This window comes from Cygnus olor, chromosome 25, assembly GCF_009769625.2.
Source record: "Cygnus olor isolate bCygOlo1 chromosome 25, bCygOlo1.pri.v2, whole genome shotgun sequence".
Taxonomy (NCBI): domain Eukaryota; kingdom Metazoa; phylum Chordata; class Aves; order Anseriformes; family Anatidae; genus Cygnus; species Cygnus olor.
In genome coordinates this window covers 1,141,629-1,164,785 of record NC_049193.1, presented here as the reverse complement: position 1 = coordinate 1,164,785, position 23,157 = coordinate 1,141,629, and the positions used below count along the sequence as shown (strand labels likewise).

General features: G+C 59.6%; 1 protein-coding gene and 1 non-coding gene across 5 annotated transcripts; both read left to right on the top strand.

Annotated features, from left to right (window-relative positions):
* Positions 1-1,250: 1,250 nt before the first annotated feature.
* Positions 1,251-1,322, top strand: TRNAC-GCA. The gene has a single exon. It is a non-coding gene; the product is annotated as a tRNA-Cys (tRNA).
* A 1,844-nt stretch (positions 1,323-3,166) lies between these two features.
* Positions 3,167-21,741, top strand: PLXDC1 (plexin domain containing 1). 4 transcript variants are annotated; one of them, XM_040537136.1, is made up of 14 exons: positions 3,167-3,321; positions 4,491-4,639; positions 7,309-7,452; positions 7,819-7,888; positions 7,996-8,118; positions 8,422-8,540; positions 8,761-8,860; positions 10,423-10,518; positions 11,435-11,516; positions 13,510-13,570; positions 14,484-14,619; positions 16,271-16,306; positions 16,740-16,900; positions 21,114-21,741. In XM_040537136.1, the coding sequence occupies exons 1-14, from the start codon at positions 3,267-3,269 to the stop codon at positions 21,153-21,155; spliced, it is 1,374 nt and encodes a 457-aa protein (XP_040393070.1). In that variant the 5' UTR covers positions 3,167-3,266; the 3' UTR covers positions 21,156-21,741. The 4 variants fall into 4 exon arrangements, with proteins under 4 accessions (XP_040393070.1, XP_040393069.1, XP_040393068.1 ...); XM_040537135.1 differs by having other exon boundaries at positions 18,042-21,741; XM_040537134.1 differs by having other exon boundaries at positions 10,285-10,518; positions 18,042-21,741.
* Positions 21,742-23,157: the final 1,416 nt, after the last annotated feature.

Sequence of the window (23,157 nt, the reverse complement as noted above, 5' to 3'; positions counted from 1 at the left end):
AACGGCCCCCTCGGAGCAGTCTGGCCCCGGCGCCTGCTCGGCTCCAGCCCCGTGCTCTGGGCCCGTGGGGGCTGCGCTGCCCTGGAGCCCCCCCACGCACTCAGCACCCAGGGGTGACGAGCTTTGCACCTTCCCTAACGGCGCCGCAAACGAGGTGTTTGCTGCCTGCCCCTTATCTCCCCACCATGCTGAGCAAACCCGCAAATGGCCTCCCCGGCGGGTCCCCAGACAGTGCCACCGCCGCGTCCCCAGGCGTGGGGGGGTCTGAGCTGGGGCTCCCCCAGTGCTCCCCCCCCCCCCCCAGACCCCTCCAATACACTTCGCAGTGGGGAGAGCCCCCCGGGGCTTGTTCCTGGTGGCTGTCCCAACTGGGAGCAGGGGGGGGTTGTCACTGGGGGCCAGAGGGGAGTGGGGTGCACCGGGGGCCTCCCCTCCTACGGGTTCCTCCTCGGGGCCTCCATCCCCAAGCTCCTGCTGCCCCAGGTGACTCCCCCTGCCCCTGTGCCTCAGTTTCCCCACCTGTACAAGAGACCCTGATGGGTGCTGCAGCGACGCGGGGCAGCTCTGGGAGAGGATCCCCCGGAGCAGTGGCTGCAAACCCACAGCAGCTGCTGGCACCGGGGCGACCCCATAAACCTCGCTTTGCCTTGTGCCAGTGCTGCGGGCCAGAACCCCCCCCCCCCGCAGCCGCCCCCGCACGCGTTTGCGCAGCGGCTTAGGGAGCAAATATTAAATATTGACCCGGCCTCCCCGGGGACAATCCCGGCCGCTTCCCCATCCGCCTCCCGCTGGGTGCTCGCCCCGGCGCCGTCTCTGCTTAATCCCTGCACCGCGAAGGCTCCGCGCGGCCGCTCGGCAGCCCCCAGCCCTGGTGGCTTTGGGGGGGGGGGGGGGCAGAGGGGAGGCTCGGGGCTCCCCCAGCCCCAGCAGCCCCCAGCAGCTCGCACAGTTCGGCTTTGCCACGACTCGGGGGTTTGGCTCCTTCCCACTCCTGCCTCTGCTGGCTCTGTGTGGCCCCGAAAGCCGCGACCCCAGGTGAGAGTGGGGCATGGACCCCCCCACCCCGCCCCCCCACACCCCTGTGCGGGGGTCCTGCTTGTGTGTGCAGGTGAGACAGTGCGTGTGCAGGTGTGTACACGCGTGTGCACGTGTGTAAATGTGTGCAGTGTGTGCAGCGTGCGCAGTTACACAGAGGTTGCATGGTGCAGGCTGCAGGCACCAGAGCCGCTCTGCAGCTCCCTCCCAGCAGAGGGGGTATAGCTCAGTGGCAGAGCATTTGACTGCAGATCAAGAGGTCCCCGGTTCAAATCCGGGTGCCCCCTCGTTTTGGGGGCATCCCCCCTTTTTGCACCCCCTTTATTTGCTCCCCAGCAGCAGCAGCAGCAGCAGCGAGGGGACGTGGCGCGGTGTTGCCGCCCGCTTCCTGCTGCCTCTGCGGCGCCGTGTCCCCATTATGGGACACTTCTCTCTCTCGCTGAAGGAGGGATCCAGCCCTCTGGGTGCTGAGCACCTTCCCCACCCCATGGGCGCCCGGGTGTGTCCCCCCCTGGGGCCAGGCATCGCCCCCGCTTCCCCTTCCAGGCAGCCGAGCAGCCGCAGGACCCCGCAGCTCCGCTGCGTCCCCGGGGCCGGGCGCAGGGCTGGGGGTCGGGGCCACCCCAAGGCCCTCAGCACAGGGAGAGCACCCAGCACCTGCCCCAGCACCCCAGGGTGCTCCTGTCCCACTTTCCCCCCTCTTCTGGGGCTGAGCCAACCACTGGGCACCCAGCGCTGAGCCCCCAGCTGCTGCCCAAGTCACGGCGCAGTCACCACATCCCGAGCACAGGACCAGCACCTCGGGTGGCTCCGGGGTCCGCAGGGCCGGTGACACCCCTGACCCCGCTCCCCCAGCCCAGTTCCTCCTGGGGAACCCCCAACTCCCCCAGGAATCATTTTTCCTGCAAAGGGGGGAAAACGGGGGCTTGGGAAGCAAACCCAGCCCGGCGCTCCGAGGGCGTGCTCCTGGTACCTTGCACCGTGACCAACGGGGTCAGGTCCCAGCCGGGGGGGAGCAGGGGGCAAGGGCTGGGGGTGGGGGGGAACCTGGGCCCCCCAAAACAGTGGCTGCGATCGCTGTGCTTGTTGTCCTCTTGCTGCTTGTCACTAGATGGCAGCTGGCCACGTGCCGGGCTGTGCGTGCCCCGTGCGCTGCTTTTGGGGGGCTGTGGACCCCCCTGGGGCTGGGAGAGGCTGGGGAGGGGGCGAGAAGATGAGCAAGGGGGGGGCTCAGCCCCAGCACCCCAGCACCAGGCCACTGCCCCTGGGCTGCCTGCAGTGGGGACGGGGTGGTGGCACTCGTGGGCTCGGTGCCACCCGTGCCACCCTGCAGGGCTGGTGTCCCCCCCCCCCAGGCCCTGGAGAAATGTTTCCCTGCGGAGAAATGCCCTGGGGACGAGCACGGGCAATGGGAGGGGCGGCACCTGCTTGGCTGATTATTTAATTGCGGCAGGGGGAGGCCGTACCCGGTGCCATCCATCACCCACGTCCGTCTCTGCCACGATGGTGGGGCTGGGGGTCTCTGCTCCGAGACCACCCCAGGATGGTCCTTAGGGGGCAGCCGGTGTCGTGGGGCTGCGGGACCGGGGCCGCGGAGTGCAGGGAGGACGAGGAAGCCGGGTGCTGGAGGAGGCCACGAGGGGCCTCGAAGTGCTGCGCGTGCAGGAGGCAGCGCTCCCACCCGTGGGCACGCGTGGGTGCAGGTGCCCGCCTGTGTGTGTGTGTGTGTGTGTGTGTGCACAGTTTGGGGTGCGCGCATGGTTTGGGGTGCACAGTTTGGGGTGTACACACAGGTTGGGGTGCGTGCTTTGGGGTGCGCGCATGGTTTGGGGTGTGTGCGCGGTTTGGGGTGCACACACAGTTTGGGGTGCTTGCTCGGGGTGCAGGCTCTGTGCGCCCCGTGTGTGTTTGGGGGGGGGGGGAGGGGGCAGCGCCTCTCCCCTCCTGCCCGCGCTGCTCCCCCCGACCCCCCGACGGCTGCGGGAGCCCCGGGCCGGGGAGAGGCTCCGGAGCCCCCCGCGGCACCCCCGGCCCTGCCCCGGGGCACCCCCGGCTCCATCCCCCGGGGCCGGGCGCTGCCTCCGGCCCCCTGCCCACCCCCGGCCCCACCCCCGGCTCCACCCCCGGCCCCTGCCCGGGCTCCGGTTCCCGGCTCCGGCTCCGGCGGCGGCGGCTCGGGGGGGTGGCGGCCCATGGCGGGGCGCTGAGCCCCCAGCACAGCCGGGGCCGCGATGCGCTGGGGGGGCCTCATCCTGCTCTGCTTGCTGCCGGGCCCGCGGGGCGCAGGTAGGGGCCGGGAGCGTGCCCGGCCGGGGGGAGGACGAGCTCCGGGGGGGGGGGGGGGACCGGAGGCGGTGCGGGGCTGAGCTCCGTGCCCGCGGTCCCGCGTGGCCGTGGGCAGCGGGGGGCGCCGCGTCCCGGTGCCGCAGCCCCCTGCCTGCCGCGGGGGTCCACGCGTGTCCGTGTCGTCCTCCCCCCCCGCCCCGTGCCCGTGATGCCCCCACACCGGCGGCACGGCAGAGGCATGGGGCTCCCCCCCCCCCCCGTGGGGAAGGGGCTGGCGAGCGCGTCCCCGACCCCCGGAGCCCCCCTCCCCGCCGGGTCCGCCCCGCGCCCCCCTGCCTCAGTTTCCCCTCCCGAAGGGGCTGGGGACGGGCCCTGCGCGATGGCTCGGGGGAGGGGGGCACCGAGAGCTCGTTTAGGCAGCAGTGAGCCCCCGGCAGCCCCGAGCCCCCCCTCAGGGCAGCAGCTCCTGGCCCCACGGGAGGTTTTGGTCCCCCACGGGTGGTTTTGCTCTCCCACGCGTCCCGGCTCTGTCCCTGCCGTGGGTCCCCGCGCCGTGGGTGAGCGCGTGCCGGCGGCGCTGCCCACGCCGTGCGGAGCTGCCAGGAAACCTCGTGAGCCTCCAGAGCTGGTCCCAAGCAGCTTCCTCATCTCCCCCCTACCGCGTTCTGGCCTTGGCAGCCTCCCCGGGGCAGGGATGCAGCAGGCAGGGCCTTGGGGAAGGGGCTGCTGGGGTGGGTGCCTGGAGCCCCCAGGGCAGGGGGGAGCTGGGGACCCGTGGCCGGGGGCGTCGCCGGCTCAGCCCCTCCTGGTGCGACAAGCAGGCGGCTGTGCCGGAGCCCCATTCCTGCAGCCCCTCTGTCCCCAAGGCTTGGTGCCCCCTCCTCAAGCACTGGTGTGTGCAGGGTGGGAGCCGGGCAGGGGGCAGCTCTGTTGGTGTTTTGCCTCTTTTTGCCCCCCCCCGTCCTTGTCCTCCCCTGCCCGTGGCCCCCTGTCCCTGTGCCCCGTAGCCACCCCTGACCCGAGGCGCCCTTCCCTGCGTCCCCATCACCGTGCTGCTCACTGGGGCCACTGGGCTCGTGCCACCAGGCAGAAGCTGCCCTGCTGGGGGACAGGGCTGGCACCAGCCTGACCCCACGCTGACCCCTCCTTGTGCCCCCCTCCTCTCCCAGGACGCCCCCCCGGGAGCCCCGCGGCGGGCGAAGGGCGGCTCGGAGCTGGGGAGCCCTCGGCGGGGCCGGAGGGGACCCACATCAGCCAGGACCTGGTGGGGCGCAGCCTGGCCATCGACACGCTGCCGGCCAACGAGACGCGGATCGTGGTGAGTCGGGGACCTGACACTGCCCCCTGCACCCCCGGAGGCAGGATCTGGCCCTGCCACTGCCCCGAGCTATTTCCAGGCTGGGCAGGGAGCTGGCGGAGATGCTGGCCCTGATTTAACGCGCGGGGCTGGATCCTGGCAGCATGGGGGCGGGGGGGTAATTACAGCCTGCTGGGGAGGCGGCCGTGCCTGGGGGCTGCTCTGAGCCCTGCCAGGTCCCCGGGGGCACCCAAGGGACAGCCCTGGGCTGGGCAGCTTGGGGACGCTCCACTCACTGCGGTGCCACGTTGCAGCGGGGATGCTGCTGGGGGCAAGGGGCTGTGCAGGGCCGGGGGGGCTCTTGCACTTTTTTACGGCTGCTGGTGGAATTATGTGGCAGCAGTGTCACCGCTGGGGGGGTGGCACCCAGCTCTCACCCCTCGGCTGTGCCTAACTCGTGCCCTGCAGTCAGCTCCCCGCTGTTTGTGTGGGGGGGATGCGGGGGTCCCCAGGCTGTGATGGGCTTGGAGCGGGACGCTCTCCGTGGGATGAGGACCCTGCTCTGGTGACTTGTGACTTGTTCTGGGGTTTCTGCTGGCAGCCGACTGTGGATTCAGTGGGATTAGTTCACGGAGGAGGTGGTGCAGGAGAGAAACGGTGGTAAAACAGAACTGAGCTGCTGGTAAAGGGACCCCCGGGGAGCTCTGCGGGGGCCCTGCAAACCCCAGTGGGACTGGGGAGAGAGGGAGAGCAGCGGAGGAGGTGGAAGGTGAGCGAGGAATTGTTCTGAGGGGCTGCGAGGATGAGAGAAGCGATGGGAGAGGGGGGCACAGGGCGAGGGGGGCGCAGGGAGCGCGGCTGCAGGGCTGGGGGGCCCTGGGCTGGCTCCGCTCCGCTCCAGCTCCCACCTGGCCTCGCTCATTGACCAGGGCTGGGGATGGAGAGGGGCCAGAAGCCAGGAACATCCCCGATGTGGAAGTGTTTTTAAATCCCAGCCTGAGCAGCCCAACCACAGCACGGCACCGAAGGGCGCCGGGAAGCCGCAGGGAGGGCGCGGCCGCGCTTGTGGGTCCCGGTGAGGGGAAGGCAGCGATTTCCCAGGGCTTGGCGGTGTCGGGGGGCGAGCAACACCCACCCCAAGAGCAGGGCCATGTTCCAGGCCAGGGACACTGCTCCGCGGCCAGTCCCTGCCTCTCTCCATGCCCCAGCTACTGGAGCCCTTTCGGAGAGCCTCTCGCCCCCAGAATGCTTCGGGTTTGGGGCGCAGGAGCCGTGTGCTCCCGCGGCGCTGCACTGCCCCTTGTTTGTGTGTCCGAACCTCTCCCAGTCCTGTAAGCAAAGCGAGGTGACAGGCTAGGACATCCCAGTGAGTCAGCGATGAGCTCAGGAGCTCGGCAGCCAGCTCCTCCGCGCTCCCATCCTGGCTCCTTCCCCCCCGGTTTATTGGGAACACATTGGGCAGGCACGGGGGCTGCGGGCGGCGAGGCTCGGTGCGGGGGCACGGGGGTTTTGGGGCTGGACACCCAGCACCGCTCTGTCCTCATGTCCTGGGGCCGCCGGAGTCTTTGCACGGGGCCGTGTGCTGGGATGAGCCAGTACCGGCACAGCTCCTCCGTGCCTCAGTTTCCCATCGGTGCCAAAGGGGCTCCCCGAGCTGCGTCCGTCCCTCTGGGAGAGAAACTGGGTCTGAAATGTCCGACTGCTGTAAGGGACGAGCTGGGGAAGCTTCCCCTGGAACCAGGACCTACGGGAGGGAGAGGAGGGCAGCAGCTCTCCCTGACTTCTGCTGAAGCAGAGAAATTGCACGTTATGGGGCTTCTCTGATAGCACTTCTACTTTATTCCTTATAACCCCCAGAGACCCTGCGGCGGTGCGCTAGGAAATAACAAGGCTGTTTAGGGCCGGGCCTTTTCCTTCTTTTTTTCCCCCTCCAACCCATTAATTCCCGGGCTGACGTCTCCTTCCCTGCCTGCAGCGCCTGGCTTTGTGTCCGAGAAGCTGGGAGCGGGCTGGGGGGGTGCTGGGGGCGAGGGCTGGGGTCGGAAGGGGCTGAGCAGCATGAGGGCAGCACGCGGGGACGAGCGGCGAGCACGGCGGTGTGCCAGCATCTGGCGTGGAGCAAAGTTTTCCCAAGGAAAATGAGGATGCTTCCCACCCCCCCCGACACGACCCCACCACCCTGACAAGTGGCGGCTCCCGGCTGTGTCCCCAGGGGGCTGCAGCCCCCCGGAGCTGTGGGGCAGACAGCAGGAGCCCAGGGTCCCTCTGGCTGGGCTTGGTGAAGGTGCTCGCCGTCCCTCAGCTGCGTGCACCGAGGTCGATTGTTTCCTCCAGGCCTTAACGTCTTCATCTCTGCTTTGCGCCCGGTGGTCGCTTCAGCTGTAACTTCCCGCCAGGTATTTTCTTCTCGGGACGGCCGCATCTGCTCTGCTGAAGGCTCCCGTGAGCCACGGCCCCTCTCCTGCCAGCCAGCCCCTGCTCTCTGCCATGAGCCGGGCTCGTGGCTCCTCTCCGCTCCTTCCCCAGGCGCTCCGCACCCCGGGCCGGCTTCCCGCGGGGAATCGCTGCGCTGCTGTCACCGCTGGGCTGCACCGGGCTCAGGGCTCCGAGCTGTGCCCGTGGGTTTTGTGTCCCCGGGGAGCAGCCGCGCTGACGCCGTCCCCTGTCCCCCCCCCCCCCCCCCGCTGCAGGAGGACAACCACAGCTACTACGTGTCCCGCACCTACGGCCCGGGGGATGCGCGCCTGCAGGGGCTGTGGGTGGACATGGCAGCGGCCAACAGGAGCCACGTGAAGATCCACGGGATCCTCTCCAACACGCACAGGCAGGCCTCGGTGAGCCCCGCGGGACCTGGCGCAGCCTGGGCTGTCCCCGGGTCCCTTCTCCCAGCAGGGATTTCCCTGGGGGGGGCAGCTCGCCGGGGACGGCAGCAGCTCCTCCACGTCTCCTGGTGGAGACCAAGGCGTGGTAAGCGTTTGGTTTTCCCCAGAGCCAGCCCTGGGGGGCAGAAGGGGACGAGCCGTGGGTGCTGGGTACCTGCTCCCATCTCACTCCCATCCCTCCATGCACTGGCCCCGGGAGCTTGCTCCAAGGCAGGGCAGAGCCGATGCCGATGGGCACGGACCCATCCCAGTGCCCGCACCCTGCGCAGGCATTTTCCACCACCTGACTGCTGTTCTCACCCCCCTTTTCCTCCGCAGCGAATCGTCCTCTCCTTTGACTTCCCCTTCTACGGCCACTTCCTGCGGCAGGTGACGATCGCCACGGGAGGTGAGTTGGGGGCGGCTGGCGCGGCGTCCCCATGGGACGGGGGCTGGACACGGCCCTGGTTCGAGCTACGACCTCGTGGCCCACTTCACCCTCTTCTGCTCGCTCAGGGTTTATCTTCATGGGGGACGTCATCCACCGCATGCTCACGGCCACGCAGTACGTGGCGCCCCTCATGGCCAACTTCAACCCCAGCTACTCCCGCAACTCCACCGTCCAGTACCTGGACAACGGTGAGCGCTGATCCCGCCGCCTCCTCGTGAAACTGGGCAAAACTCAGCTCTCGGCCCCCAGTAACGGGGCTGGGGCTGGGTGGGGAAGGGGGATGGAGCAGCGGGGGCTGTTTGGTACCTGGGGACGCCCGGTGGGTTTGGGTAGGGGAGGCTGGGGTGTTCAGCAGGGGCTGTGCTCAGGGCGAGGTGCTGGGGATGGGGATGAGGTGTCGGGGAGCTTCGCAGGGACATGATGGTAAATGGGGCTGCAGGGACACGGGGTGAGGAGAGGCAAGAGGGTGACCTGCTCTGGTCTGCCCCCAGGGACGGTGTTTGTGGTGCAGTGGGACAAGGTGTACCTGCAGGGCAAGGAGGACATGGGCAGCTTCACCTTCCAGGCCGCCCTGCACAGCACCGGGAGGATCGTCTTTGGGTACAAGGAGGTGAGAGGCGGGGAGGGCACGGCGGGGCACGGTGGGACCCGGGGGTCTGGCTGCGCCGGGGCGGGGGAGCTGCAGGGCCCCGTGGGGATCCCGCGGGTCTGGGAACCATCGGTGCACCGAGCCTGGGCGTTCCCAGAGCCACCGAAGTGCCGGGGGCTCTGCGGAGCAGCCCCAGCCCGGAGCAGGGCCAGGCTCCATCGCGCCCTCTCCCTGGCCGCAGATCCCGGTGCCCGTCCTGCAGATCAGTGCCACGCAGCACCCCGTGAAAGCCGGCCTCTCTGACGCCTTCATGATCCTCAACCCATCTCCCGAGGTGCCCGGTGAGTCGCTGCGGGGGGGGGACAGGGGCAGGCGGCTGTTGGGGCCACTCTCGGGGTGCCGGGGGTCCCCGACACCGTGGCTGCGAGGGGACAGGCATGCAGGGAGCGGGGACACCCTCATCCTCCGGGACCTGCACAGACAAGGAAAGCAGCAGTGCTCGCAGGCATGGTGGGGACGTGAGGAGGTGCGTGGGGCTGCTTGGGGACCCTCGTGTCCACGTCCCCTGTGCGTCTCCCATGGGGCGCAGCTCTCTGGGGTCTTTCCCTGCTCATGGCCCCAGCCCACAGACCCTGCGCGCTCCAGGGACGTGCTGCAGGCAGAAGGGCTTCTGGCTTCTTGAGCAGCGTTCAGAATCGCTGCCAGCAGCCGAGCATCGCTTCCCGGTTTCCAGCTGATGAGGGGCAGAGCGGGTGCAAACGAGAATGGAGATGGATGAGTGGGGTGGGGTGCGGGGAGCCACTGGGGGCAGGATCGGAGGAGCCGCACCGCTGTGGCTCTGGGGTGTCCTCAGCCTCAGATCACAGTGCTGCAGGCGGGGTTGGGACCTGCACCACCACCAGCAGGACATGGGGACCACGTGTGTGGCCACACGCTTGTTCCATGCGTGACGTGAGCTCCAGGCACAGGGTGAGCAGGATGCAAAGGCAGCTTCAGCCTCTCAGCTCCCGACCACGCTCCTCCTGCCTCCCCGAGCTGCACCGGTGCGGCTGCTTCTGCTTGTTATTTATGGTGCCTGCCATCTGGCCCTCGTTTGTTACCCGTTCGCTACTTTGTGAAAAAGCCTCAGCCCAGAGGGTTGGTGCCCCCTCCCCACCAGGCTGCCCCCCCTGCTCCTGCTCCCTGTGCCCGGGGTCTCGCGGACCCCTGCCCGCTCCTCCCGCCTGCAGGGAAATTCAGGGGCTGGATGAGAAAACCTCGCGAGGTGAAGAAACGAGGCTTGAAGGCAATGGGATGGGGGGAAGAGCACCTTGTCCTGCTCGCCTGCTGGTCCCCAGGAGCGGAGCCGAGGAGCCGTGGCTGTGCTGGAGGGGCGCCTCTGCTCAGCCCCCCTGCGGCACGGAGCCAGGGCACCATTGCGGTGTCACAACGGGCATTAGCAGCAGATGCGTGGGGGAACCCTGAGCCCAGGAGAGACCCCTCTGGCTCCCAGGAGAGCAGGGAAAGAGAAGGAAGGGGGCGAGGTGTGAGGGAGAGGGGGAAAGTGGAGGCTGCAGAGCACCGAGGAGCTCCGGGGGAGGCTGGCGGGCCCGTGAGTCACCGCCAAGCAATGTGCTGTGCAGCTCCCTGCTTGTTCGGGGCGATGCAGGGCTGGACCACGTCCACCTCGGCATCTTCTGGTCAGGGAGAGGGGGCCGAGAGCTCCGAGCTCCTCCTTGGGAAGAGGAGATCCGTGCCCTAACCCCAACACCTCCTGCCCCTGCAGCCTGGCAGCCACCGCTGTCCTCTCCTGCATCCCATTTGATTTCAGCTGGGAGCCGGCAGAGCCCCCAGTGCCGGGATTCCTGCGTGGGGCAGCGCCGTGGGGCCGTGCCCAGCCTCACGCGCAGCCGCTGCCTTTCAGAGTCCCGCCGCCGGACCATCTACGAGTACCACCGCGTGGAGCTGGACACCAGCAGGATCACCAGCATGTCGGCCGTGGAGTTCACCCCGCTGCCCAGTAAGTCGGGGGGGCCTTCAGTTCCTTGTTTTCCCATCTCAAGGGCAGCCCGTCCTGCTGGAACCATCCCGGAATCTCCATCCCTTGGTGGGTACGGGGCCCATCCTGCGCTGGTCCTGAGCATGTGCCTGCAGTTGTGCTGTTTGCAGGAGCCAGCAGGGCCGGGGGCTGAGCTGCAAACGCACTTCTTGCAAAAAGAAAGAGCAAAAGAGCAAAAGTAGTGCAGGGAGCACGGGCGGCTCCTTCCACCTGCCCGGCTGCTGAAGTTCCTGCTCTTTGCCCCGCACGCTGCAGGCAGTTCTGCTGAATGCTGCTTCCCCTCAGGCCTGGCCACGAGACAGTTTCCACACCCCCACAGTCAATACTCCGGTGAAATCTGTTGAGCATCCCGCTAACCAGATCCATTTTTAGTGTTCAAAGCCAAGGATCCACGCTCACGAGGGAAAGTCGTCATGCGGTCTGTAAATACAGAGCAGGGAGTAAATCCGTCACGAGGATACCGAGGCTGTGCATTCAGACAGCCTCCCCAGGGTATTTTATGGCAACTTTAACAGCAGGCAGGGCTCCTGCAGAGCAGATCATAAATAAGCATTCTGCGATTTTATTTTTGTTTCCTTAAGGCTTGCTATTTTGTTCCCCCTGGCAGCCAGGGCAGATGAGAGCAACGGCTTCAGAGGAGCCACGGGGTTAGCAGACCTGGTCTCAAGGTTTTCTTCGGGGAGGGGGGGGTGTTAATTTTTTGCCTTATTGAGGTCAGAAGGGAGGCAGGGGCAGGCGTCCCCGTGGGAAAGGGGCACTGCTGCCTTTTGGGACGGGAGCTGCTGGTGTTCTGCCTCCATCACTGGCTCTCCCAAAACAAAGTGCCCTGGGCAGGTGCCGGTGCCTTGCTGGTTCATCTCTCCTCTCTCCTTTGCAGCTTGTCTCCAGCATCAGAGCTGTGAAATGTGCGTGACCTCGGAGCTGACCTTCAACTGCAGCTGGTGCCACGTCCTGCAGAGGTAGCGTGGACGAGTCCCTTCCCACCTCTCCTCTCGCTAACGCTTGTATAGCTGAGAGAGCAAGTGTCACTCCAGGGCTGACCTCCTGCGATGCCTCTATTGCTGCTGCTGGCTTTTTTTTCTTTTTTCAAGTGGTTTTCCTTTTTTTCATTAGAGCGCTGCTCTCACTGTCTCACAGCCAGTGATAAAGTGGCGGTCTGATCTCAGGTTGCAAGCAATTAGGAGGAGACACTTCCTGGGGCTGGCGTTCCTGGTCCCAGCGCTTTGATGCAGAAGCTGAACAAGTTGGGGCGAGAAGTAAGGCCGAGGCTCTTGTCTGGGAGATTTTTGATGTGGGAAACCAGCCCTGGCTCGGGCTGGGGCGTGCAAGGAGAGCAGGGGATCACGGACATCGAGGACGGGGACGCTGGTTGTACTGGGAACACTGGGTGTGCTGGGGATGCCGGCGTGCTGCAGTCCCAGCGCTGCAGCCGGCCCGCGCCCTGCTCTCCTTCAGCTCCAGCAGGAGAGCGTTTAATGAGGTTTTGCAGACCCAGTTATGTAGAGCTGGCGGCAGGGGAGGGGACCCAGTAACACACATCCTCGGCTCGCCCCATACTGCCCCCTCCTCTCCGCAGCCTCCCCAGGTTGCGCTCGCTGGCGATTCCTGCGAGGCACCAGGCAGGGACAGGGCAGAGGGGACAGGGACAGTCCGCAGGCATCGCAGAGGTTACCCCATCACTCAGCACAGGCTGGTGCATCCCCGGAGCCAGGGGATGATCGTTTTTCAGTGACAGTTGCCCCACTGGTAGAGGATGTTGTGTCCTCGCCGCTGAGGGATGCGTGAAAGCAGAGGTGGCTCTGGTCACGAACCCAGGCCCGGGATGCAGCGGCTTGGTCTGGGTCTGGTTTGGGCTGAAACCCCAGCATTCGAGCACTTTATCACTCTGCTTGTTTCAAACTGACAGCATTCACAAGCCTGATCTTCTCAAATCCAAGCTGCTGTCGCTTGCGTTTGCTCTCATCACCTACAGCGCGGTGACGCCTCGGTGCTTTGCCCCAAATCCACGCGCGCTGCAGCTGTAACCGCACGTAGGCAGCTCGGTCCCCGAGAGCTTAGGTTACAAATGGAAAGCTCAGATGGCGAGGGCTTACATGTGCTGGAAATCGCAAGCTAGAGCAAGTCTACTCCTATCGTGTTGGCTTTCAACCGGGCTGGTTTTGCAGAGCCAACACAATCTTTCCAGGGAAGCTGGGAGGGTGGCTTCTAGGGTTTGGACTCACACCCCGAGTCCAACTCAGTGTTTTAACCCCCCAACATCCTTGCAGCTCTCTTCTGGGCAGTACAGTTTGCATTTTGCTCATGCTGAGCCCCTAGTTGTCACAGGAACTCTGCCACAAAAGCACTCAGCGACTCAGCAGGACCTGAAGTTCTTTGTGGCTTCTCCTCTTTTCTTGGTTGGTAGTTGGGAAAATTGCTGCTTGTATGAGCTGAGTCTGTGTTTCGTGTTTTGGTAGTCCCCAGAGGCTTTCCAAAGGTCAGTGTACTGCTTCAGTTCCTCTGTTTCTGTAGCTGGTGTTTTCCCAGTGTCAGTTATAATTTCTTTAATGTGCTTTTCCTGTGCAGATGTTGTTGAGAAAAAAATAAAATAAAATCATGGAGATCTTGACCTTGCCCTGGCACAGAGTCCAGGGAATGGAAACTCAAACTCAGTCTATATATTTTTCCTATTCCTCTGCTTCTCTGTTTTCCTTGGAGAAGAAGCGCTGACCATTTTCCACCTCTGTAAAGAGGAACGTTTGGGTCCTTCCAGCACAGCTGTATTGGAAACCCCGTGCCTATGGAGACCAGCGCGTGTGTCATCTTTCCACTCCTCTGCTGTTTGTCTGTACCTGCAGGCAGTGCCCGTCGGGGTAGCGTTTGGGGTTCCTGGGCAGCTCAGGGGCCGTCAGCACCCTGCATGTTGCTGCCTGCGGGGTCCCTGCCCCGCGTTAACCCCGCTTCTCGCCGCAGGTGTTCCAGCGGGTTCGACCGATACCGCGAGGAGTGGCTGTCCTACGGCTGCGGCCAGCAGGTAAGGCAGGGACCGGCTGCTGCCAGGCGCTGGGAGTGGTGCTGAGCTACAGGCAGCACCGCGGCCACATCCCAGCTCCAGCAATGGGCTCTCAGCTCCACTTGCCCCGTGCTGTTCTGGAACAGATGGGGCATCCCGTTAGAGACGTAGATGTTCCTGTTACAGCAGGGTATTAGTAGGGACATCTCCTCCCTACCCATTGGGGTATCGGTAGGGACATCTCCTCCCTGCTCCTCTGGGGCAGCTAAAAGATGGCCCAGCCACACCAGCACCAGTCCTCGCCTTGCTGGTCGGTGCTGGGTGCTCAGAGACCGCCTCCCCCCCCCCCCAAGGATAACGCCTGGTGCAGTCAGAGTGCTCCGGGATGGTTTTTCTTCACCTTCTGCAGTGGGACTCTTGCTCACTCTGAAGCATGAAGAAATTAGTCCTTGGGATTTTTTTTTATTTTTTTTCTGTCCTTGTTAGCACAACTGCCTCCACGTTGGATGAACTCGTTTCTTTGTCTCAGCGAGATCAGCTCGAACAAAACATCTGTTTCTGCTTTGGTGCTTTGTTGTTTTGGTTTGCCTTTTCTTCCCCTGCTGAAAACTCATCTTTGTTCCCTGTTTACCGAGAGGGTTGAGCGAGGGAAAGGGAGGTCAGCGGCCCGACACCCATGTCCTGGGATGTGAGGAGGTCAGACCGTGGGACCTTGTCATTGTCATCCCCTAACTCAGTGGTCCCCAAACTCTTCCTCCTGTTCTCCAGCCCCTTCCCCTCCAGTTCTGGCACCCCGTACCACGTCCCCTTGTCCCATGCCAGTATCTGAAGCCCAACCAGCCCTTGGGTCGGGAAGCCCAGACCTTACTGCTGGCACCCTGGTGCTCGTGCTGGAGGATTTCTAGGGCCACCAGCCGCTCCGTTTCCTTTTCAGTCCGATGAGAAGAGCTGCGAGGATTTGGCAGAGGACGACCACTACTCGGCCCCCCCCAGCAGCTCGCTCTCACCGCTGGAGGAGAACGTCGCCGCCTCCACCTCCTCGCTCTTCGTTGACGGCCTCACTACGGAAGGTACGGGGCGATGGGGCCAACCCCTGCGGCACGGACACCCCATCCCCAGGGACCTCCGTCCCAGACCTCGTAAAGCCAGGCCATGTCCACCCAAGTGCCCTAAGGAGGTGTCCGTCTGAGCAGGGGGGCAAAGGTGGGTGCTGGTGGCAGTGGGAGAGGGAAGGAGCAGCCCAGGAGGTGAGACCCCGATGGGAAAAAGGACGGGGCATCCCCCGGTGCAGCGTTACAGGTGCATCGCTGCCTTTTTGTGCTTCGTTGAGGTCTGAGGAGGCGACAGACCAAAGCATAAGGCCCTGGTGGTCGGGCTCCCAGCACCATAACGGAGGTTAATGCTGCATACGGGGGCTCACGTTTTTGATGTGGTTGGTTCTTGCTCAGGGCTGGCAGAGCTGTCAGCCTGGCAGTAACACAGCAGACGTGTGTGATTGCCCTCTGCTCACGAGCGGTGCTCATCCCAGCATAGGAAGGCTCCAAATAAAGCCCCGTCCTCCCCTCCGGGACACCCCTGTTCTGAAGCTTGATAATCCTATTAACGCAGGGCTCGCTCCTCGGGTCCTAGCGGCAGGTATCGCTTCAATTTCGTTGCTTAATAGTCCCTAACGCAAACTGCTAATTAGAATAAATAGAAAGGAACATTAGTAATTGTCCTTCAGTGATGGGAAGGAGCTGGCAGGGGGAACGGAGCGCCTGGCTGACGGAGTTGACTTTGAAAGGAGCAATTAAAGGAAGGGGGAGTGCGACACCACCACGGAGATTATTTCCCAACTCATCGCCAATTCTTGGAAAAAGAACAAGAGGCTTTCTGTGACGTAGTCAAGCATGAAGTTAATTTGTAATCTTGGAAGGAAACAAACAGCCAGCTGCACCAGGCAGCGAACTTTATCTGGAGCAGCGCGGCGAAGGCAGAAGCCAAGTGGAGGCGTGGGTCCACCCCTCGAGGCCAGCCCAGGCGTGGGTCCTCCCTCGAGGCCAGCCCAGCCGTGTCCCTGCGTGCTGGGGATGCTCGTGGTGGTGCCTTGTGGCTGCTCGTGGCGGAGCCAAGCGTGAGCCTGGTGGCAATGGTTCTGGCTCAGGGCTTCGGCTGGACTCTCGAGGGCACAGTGGTGGGGAGCATCAAGACCCAAAGCCTTGTACAAACACATCCTGGTGCTTCCAGAGTGAGATTTAAATTAAAAAAAAAAAAAAAGAAAATAATTGGATTTTGGGCCCTCCATGGAAGGCATCCACAGAGCAATGTCCCCGTGATTTATTGGGGCTGTACTGGCAGCACAGCACAGCAAATGCTGTCGTCTGAACATGAAGTCATCCCTGACTATTCTGCCTTGCACACCAAGCATATTTAGGCTACTAAAGACTGTCAAAGACATATAAAGACTGTTTTCCTCAGATGTTTGTGCTCCAGGTGCCACCTTTGTGAAGGAAGATAAACCACAAGGCACGTGCTTACACCATTGTGTTTTTTTCTCTGGGTGCCTTTCCCTTCCATCATACTCCGAGGCTGAAAACTAAGTAAATGTGTAATTGCTGTGTAAACGCTGTGCCAAGAGGTGTGTGCTGGCAAGCATCCCTGTTACAGAGGGATAAAAGAGGGTGGGAAGCATGGAGAATATTTCCGAAGGCCCTTAACTTCTTTGCTGTTGCTTTCTTTCAGATGACACAAAGCTCAATCAGTATGCAGGGAGCGAAGGTAAGGCCCCAATTTCCTCTTCAGCTGCTCCCACTCTGTTCCAGGTGGGAACAGGTTACACTGACAGCAAATGCAGAGGAGAGTTATGATCAGCCAGCTGGGTGGACAGGCGAAAGTGAGCGTGGAAAGATGTAATCAAGATAAGAATCCCATTGTCCTTACCTTAATACTGTTTCAGGTTGTGAAATGTGAAGGTTGGGGCCTATCTGTTTTGCCCTGATGCTCTTTGTCTGCTTCTCCCACTTTCTCAGTCCTACCAGGTGAACCACGATGATGAGTTTGCTCTTTCCATGCAACTCCCTTTTGCTGCATTTTTTACAGAACAAGGAACAAGTCCTTTTTCTTTTGCATTTCTCCAGTTGTGCCAAAGAGTGCTGTAAAACTCAAATACAGAATGTGTCCTTCAAATACAAAACGTGGATTCTTTTTGCAGGTGTGGGAAGCAGCCTCCCGTCCAAGAACGCAGGCGCCCCGGTTCACACCGGTACGATCGTGGGGATCGTCCTGGCTGTGTTGCTCATCGCAGCCATTATCCTCGCTGGGATTTACATCAACAGCCACCCCACCTCTAACGCTGCACTGTTCTTCATTGAGGTGAGCAGAGACCCCTTCCCCGGCCGGTTTTCTCTTTCTCTGCCATCAGCACCAATCCTGCCCTTCCAGAGGCGGGCAGGAGGAGAGGAGAGGAGAGAGGAACTTGGATAGATCTCCCATCCAAGTTTCTTTCTGTGGCCCTGCAGTCCCAGCCAATCCCCCAACTTCCAGCTAATGATGCTTTAAACTTAGGCTCCCTCCCTCCCACACTGTTTTATTTTGCACTCTTTCATACCCTCCCTTTCACACATTGCCTTTTCTCCCCATACAACGTTAGACATTTCCACCTGCCTCCCTCCATAAGCAGTTGTACATGGGGGCCTTGGTTGGAGCCGTGACTTAACGGAGATCGCTGCCTCTTGAATTGCCCAGCTGGATTTTGTTGACTAAAATTGTCAGAGTTTGCTGATAGATGTCATGCCATCAGCTACCGTGTGAGCGGTGGCGTGAAGGCTCTAAATGGAAGAATTTAATTCTCGGAAGGATGGGGGGTCCGACAGTCTCCATCTGCTGCTAAAAGCCAGGCGAGCGCTTGGTGCAGGCTCCCGCGGCAGGCAGCAGTGGGCTGAATCCTGGCACAGGAGCTGCTGCAGAGGGAGGGAGCAGCACGTGGCCCTTAGCCTCTCATTGCTCGCTAGCTCTGTCCTCGAGCCCTTCTCTTCCCTCTGGCTGTCCCCTCAGAAGGGCCAGGCTCTGGAGGCTCAGTCTCCATGCCCTTTACCAGCTCAGTACCCGAGCACCTGGCAGTGTTTGGTGCATTTTTCCTCGCAGCACCCGGCTGAGACTGGGCAGTGCTGCTGTCCCCGTGCTGCTGGTGGAGGGGAAGCACGGAGGGGATGTGTTTGTGGTCACACAGCCAGCTCTTGGCATCCCCAGTCCCCTTGTTCTGGGGCTGAAGTGAGCTTTTCCTTCAAGTTTCCCCTTCCACCCACTTCCCATCTCAGCCCTACCACTGGGTCAACTCAGCGTGACCGCTGCGTCGTAATGCACTCTTAAAAGCATAAAGCGATTTTTCTTTTGTTAATAAAAAGCTGAGCTTCCACAAAGCCAGCATTATTCCGGGCTGAGCTGCCCCTTTGCAGCAGGCCTGACGCAAATGGCCGCCTCGCAGCTCCTGACAGCTCCTTGTTTCTGCCCGCAGCGGCGGCCGCACCGCTGGCCAGCCATGAAGTTCCGCAACCACGGCAGCCACGCGACGTACGCTGAGGTGGAGGCAGCCGGCCACGAGAAGGAGGGCTTCGTAGAGGCAGAGCAGTGCTGAGCGCTGCTTCCCCCGTGCCTCTGACCGCCCCGTCCCACGCCTTGGGGTCCTCTGTTACTGCAAAGTCTTTCCCCTCCTGGAAAAGAAAGAGCAAAGTAGAGGAAAGCGGCCGAGTGGAGCATGAAAGGAAGGAGCCGGGGTGATGTAAGGATGGGACCTGCTGGGATTCCTCACAGGACAGCAGAACCCGAAGTGGTGGCAGTGGCGGGACGCTGGGCTCTGCCTGAAGCCCGGCGCCGAAGCCCTTCACGTGTCAGTAGAAAAGACTGTGGCCCAATTTTTAGCTTGGCTCCGGTTTTTGTCTCCTGGTTGGGTTTTCCCCGCCTATGTGGGGCTGACCTCTCTGCTTCTCCACTAGGACTCTTGATGTGGGCCACATCTCGGCAGAGCCCCCAGTTTTCCCCCAGGGCTGCGTGCTGCCCCCTGGTTCTGCTGGGACGCGGTGAGGTGAGGCTGGGACGGCGACGGTGGTGGCTGCAGGGCTGTAAAGCTGGCTCGCCAGGGCTCACCTCTGTCCCATCCCCTCTCCCCCAGCTCCGTCCCTTTCTCCTTTGCCTTCTTTTTTGGGGTGGGGGCAGGCAGCGATTAATTTTTGTCTTCAGGGCTGAGAAGCCTCCTGGCTTCATCTTCATCCCGCAGTCGGTCTGCACCTTCATGGCTTCCATTCCCTGCCCTCCTCTCCCGTCCCAGTAACAGCTGCTTCCCCCTGCTCCAGCAGAATGGGAAACCCGATGTATTTTAAAAGCAAAAACCCCACTGAGGATTCACCTTCAGGATGTTCATGAGCCAGTGGCTCCAATGCACTTTCTCGCATCCGTTTCCTCAATTACTAACTAAAAACTTTACCCTAAAGGACTCAGAGCGAAAAAAATATCTTAGATTTCTTCAAGACATATCTTCATAGCACAGCTGCTAATCCAGCAGGAGTGGGGTAGGTTTTAAAGGCAGAGGATGGGGACAGAGCCCGAGCAAAAGCTGTGTGCTCCCATGGGCTACATCCTGAGGTAAACCCTCCTTCATGGGAGCGTCCCATAAATAAAACACAAAGGCCTTACATGCCTTGATACATTGAAAATCTGGAAAATGCCTTGTTAGCATCATAGTATTCAGAGCCTTGAGTCAGTGGATTTTTTATTTTTATTTCTTATTATCTGTGATAGGCCCTGGTCTGCATTGGTACTGATACTGTGATTCCAGAATCTGACCCTACCTAAGGGCTTCAATACCAGACCTCTCAGGGTTGTTCTGCTCCTTCTGTGCAATCAAATCCCAGACTAATCTGCAGAAATGCTTATCCCACTTCCACAGCCGCCAGCCATAGCGGGATTCGTCCCTAAACTGAGGAAAGGTGGTATGAAAAAGACAGAGTCCAAAGTCCAGTGTCAGGTAAAGTTTTATTTCCCCCACCAAAAAAAAAAAAGGTGTTGGTTTTATGGACTTTTTTTTTTCCCCTCCCCTCTCGGTCCTCAGTTATTTATTCTGATATCATCTTTGGTGCATATTTTATCCACTGGCTGGTTCAGCTGTCACTGGTGGTGATTACTGCCAAAGGCATGGTCTGTCTAATTAATGTCTTCCTTCTCATCTGCTGAATTTATATAGCCATTAAAGATAAATATGGATGCTTTGTGGCATTTAGACCCCAGATTATACTTTCTCATGTGTAGCCACTAGGGAGACTTTTGCTGCATCTTATTATGGCATAAAGGCACCAAAATGCTCTAACAGGGTAAGTCAGACCGAGCCGTGCCAAGCTGTTATGACCCAGACAGTCTCTCCTTAGATGTATTTTGAAGATAAACCTTATTCCCAAATAAAGCTTTCAGCTGGAAAGTTGTTTTTTTTCCCTGTTTCCCTGAAGAACTCAAAGGAATGCTGTCATCTAGTTTTTTGCCCCGGATCTGATCTTTGAAACAGTTATAAGCTGGCAAGGACTTTTCTCTGGATTTTAATCTTTTCAAAAAATGGCCTTGATTTTTTCTTGATATGCATACACAATAACAGCAAGATTTTTAGGTACTTCTCTTCCTCTACAGCCCCTAGAAATGCTAGGTAACATCCAGCAAGTCTGAAATGCTTGAAAAGAAAACAGACTTTAAATAGAGTGCAATTGAGCTGCATAAATCACTGCTGCGTTACTACAGCCAGAATCTTAAAAGAATTCAAAAGAGGATCAGATCCTCAGGTGGAGAAAAACAACATCCAAGTGCCCTAGCACAGAAACGGCTGAGATGCATAAAGTATACCACAGGACAGATGCCAAATTTGGAGTGCCTGGTCAGAAAGGCTTTTTTTTTTCCCTTTTTTTTTTTTTTTGCCTTTACACAAAGAAACAAAACAAAGCAGGATCCTCTGTATTCTACAGTTGTTCAGTAGACGTTTGTTCTAGCTTCTCCTGAGGAGCATGGTTCGGGGTATTGTCAGTTATGGCGTTAGCAGCTCCCATTGATCCCCAGATGAGGTTAGTGCCCACAGTCATGCCCCAAGCTGAAGGTCTGGATCCCCCAGTCCAGGCTGTGTAACTGGGGAGTGCTCAGCTCCCACTGCCTGCCCTGGAGAAGCAAGGCACTTGTGTCTCAAGGAGGAGGGAAAATAATCATCTCTCCTACCTCTCGTGAGGTCAGATGGGAACAACCTCTTCTGCATTTTCTGTGCTCATGTCCTTGTAGTTGAAGAGGTGGTCTATTAAATTCCAGAAAACCCAATTGCAGTGTTGCTGAGGCCTAGAAGAAAGAGAAGCAAATGTCCTTACCATCACCAAGAGCTGCTCTCATGTCAAAGGAAACAGGAGAGCGGCACCAAGCCAAGCACATCCAGATCACCACTCCTCACCTACCTGCGCAGCTCCGACTTCAGGATGCGGGTTAATCTTGCTAGTCTCAAGTGCCGAAGCAGGAACGTGATGGTGACAACTACGACATAAACAGGTTTTGGTTTTGCTTTTACTCACAGGGCTCCTCCAGCTGTATCCCAAGGCGTTCCTCTGGATTCTAAGGCTCCCAGTACTGGAGCTTCAGAGCGGACTGTAACGTACACGTGTATACAGACCTGTCTGTTTTATAGCTCTGTCATGGGCTGGGGCTGTCAGCCATGCTCAGTCCCTCGCTCAGCTTGTTCCAAGGGGTGCCAGACACAACCACCTGCTACCCCCCTCGCTTGTCTTCCCAAGCACGGTGCCCTCACAGCCTGTGCAAGGCAACTGCTGTCATCGGGCAGAAAGCGACGTCGCCGGGGGGGGGGGCCTCGGCTGCTCAGCAGCTGGGAAAACACAACAGGGGCTTCGGCACAAACCAAGGTCTTGCTTCTGCTCCCACTAGAGCTGGGGCCAGACCCCCATGTTTTTGGCATCAGTGGGAGCAGGACCCAGATCAAAAAATACTCTCCTACTAACTAAAGGCCTACTTTCCACATACTTGAATTTACAGCACAGTTGGACTGTTTGGGGGGACTAAAGGCACTTTAACTGTCTTTTAATGCAATGTATTTACTATGGATAATCTGCATGGAATAGAGTCTTATTATTAAAAATAAATCTTCCTTTTTGGACTGCTTTGTTTTCGAAATAAAACGTGCAAAGGATTACTGGTCATGTTCTGCAAACTTCTAAGCACAGTGGGGATTATGTTCACCTTGTATGCTTTTAACAGCCACTGTAAGAGTGCAAAGATCTTTTTAAAAGACATCCTCTGCTGGCTTAGTAATAACACATCTTATCAGGAGGTGTTCCCAGGACAGATCTAGGATAAAAACTAATGTAATTGAGGCTTGAAGCAAGACCATAATTTTCTTCTAATTTTATCTGTTTGGCTTATTTAGAATTTTAGCAGGCTTGTCAGTTTGAACAATGAAATTTGTTTTTTCCATTCGACTTTCTGACAGCAGCTAAGTCTTTGGCTCTCTGCCCGAGTCCCAGATTATTCCATGTGCGCACATTCCTGTAAAGTTGTTTGAGGCTGTTGGGCATCACCTCCAGCTGTAGACTCCCTTCACTATGGTACAGTAGAGGTATGAACAGGTCAGCATGACGAAGTACCTGAGAGAAGGTTATGAGCTGTAGGAAAAGGCCCCTCTTGCACTTAGCTATAAATATCAAAAGATTAATTCCAGTGGGGTCTTTGGTAGCACCACTTCCACCTCTATTGCACCTTGATAAGGGCAGAGCTGGAGCAGGGGCCCACTGGCGACCCTTCCCATACACGTACCTTGTGAAATGCTGCATCGTGTAGGAACATCCAGGCAGCACAGAAGCGGCAGCGCCTTGATCCTGCTTCCCATCGCCTACCGGAGGTGAGCACAAGCCCCGTTATAGACGTACAGCCAGATTCAGACTACATGAGTCTCGGCAGTCGTGGCAGCCGCTGGTATCTCAGTGCCTGGTCTCTAATTCGGGCACAGGGTGGCTGTGCTTTGCCTGTGGCTATTTCCATTGTAAACTCCCCAGCCTGGGGCTGTTAGACAGCATATACCTGCACTGCTTCTCACCTCAATAGTACCTGAGGAGCTAAATGCACAATTTCCTAAGCAACTTTGTCCTTCAGATGTGAATGTCACCCTTTTTTGCACCCCCTTCCAATGGCTATGACCATGTCACAGTATTGGTAAAGAAGTAATATATTTGCTGCTTCTCTGCTTTCCTTTCACCTTCCCAAGCACCTCACATCCTGATCATCCCCTCCCATCCTGTTCATCCCCTCGTCTCCCGGAGTCTTTCCCAGGTTTGTGAGAAATGATGCTACCACAATACAGCTCCAAGTCAATTTAAACGTGATAACAGAATTCTACTGTCCCAGTTCTACTTATTTTTCTGAGCAGACAAGTAGGAGATACATAATTAGAATGTATATGATATATATATATATATGTAAAGCAAATACTTCATAGTATCTAAATAAGCAGAAATGCAAAAAAGTCAGCTCTCGTGAACAAATAGTTTTCATAATAAGCATCATCCCTGAATCAGGGAAAAAATAGACTTTATGCAAATAAACAAGGGGCT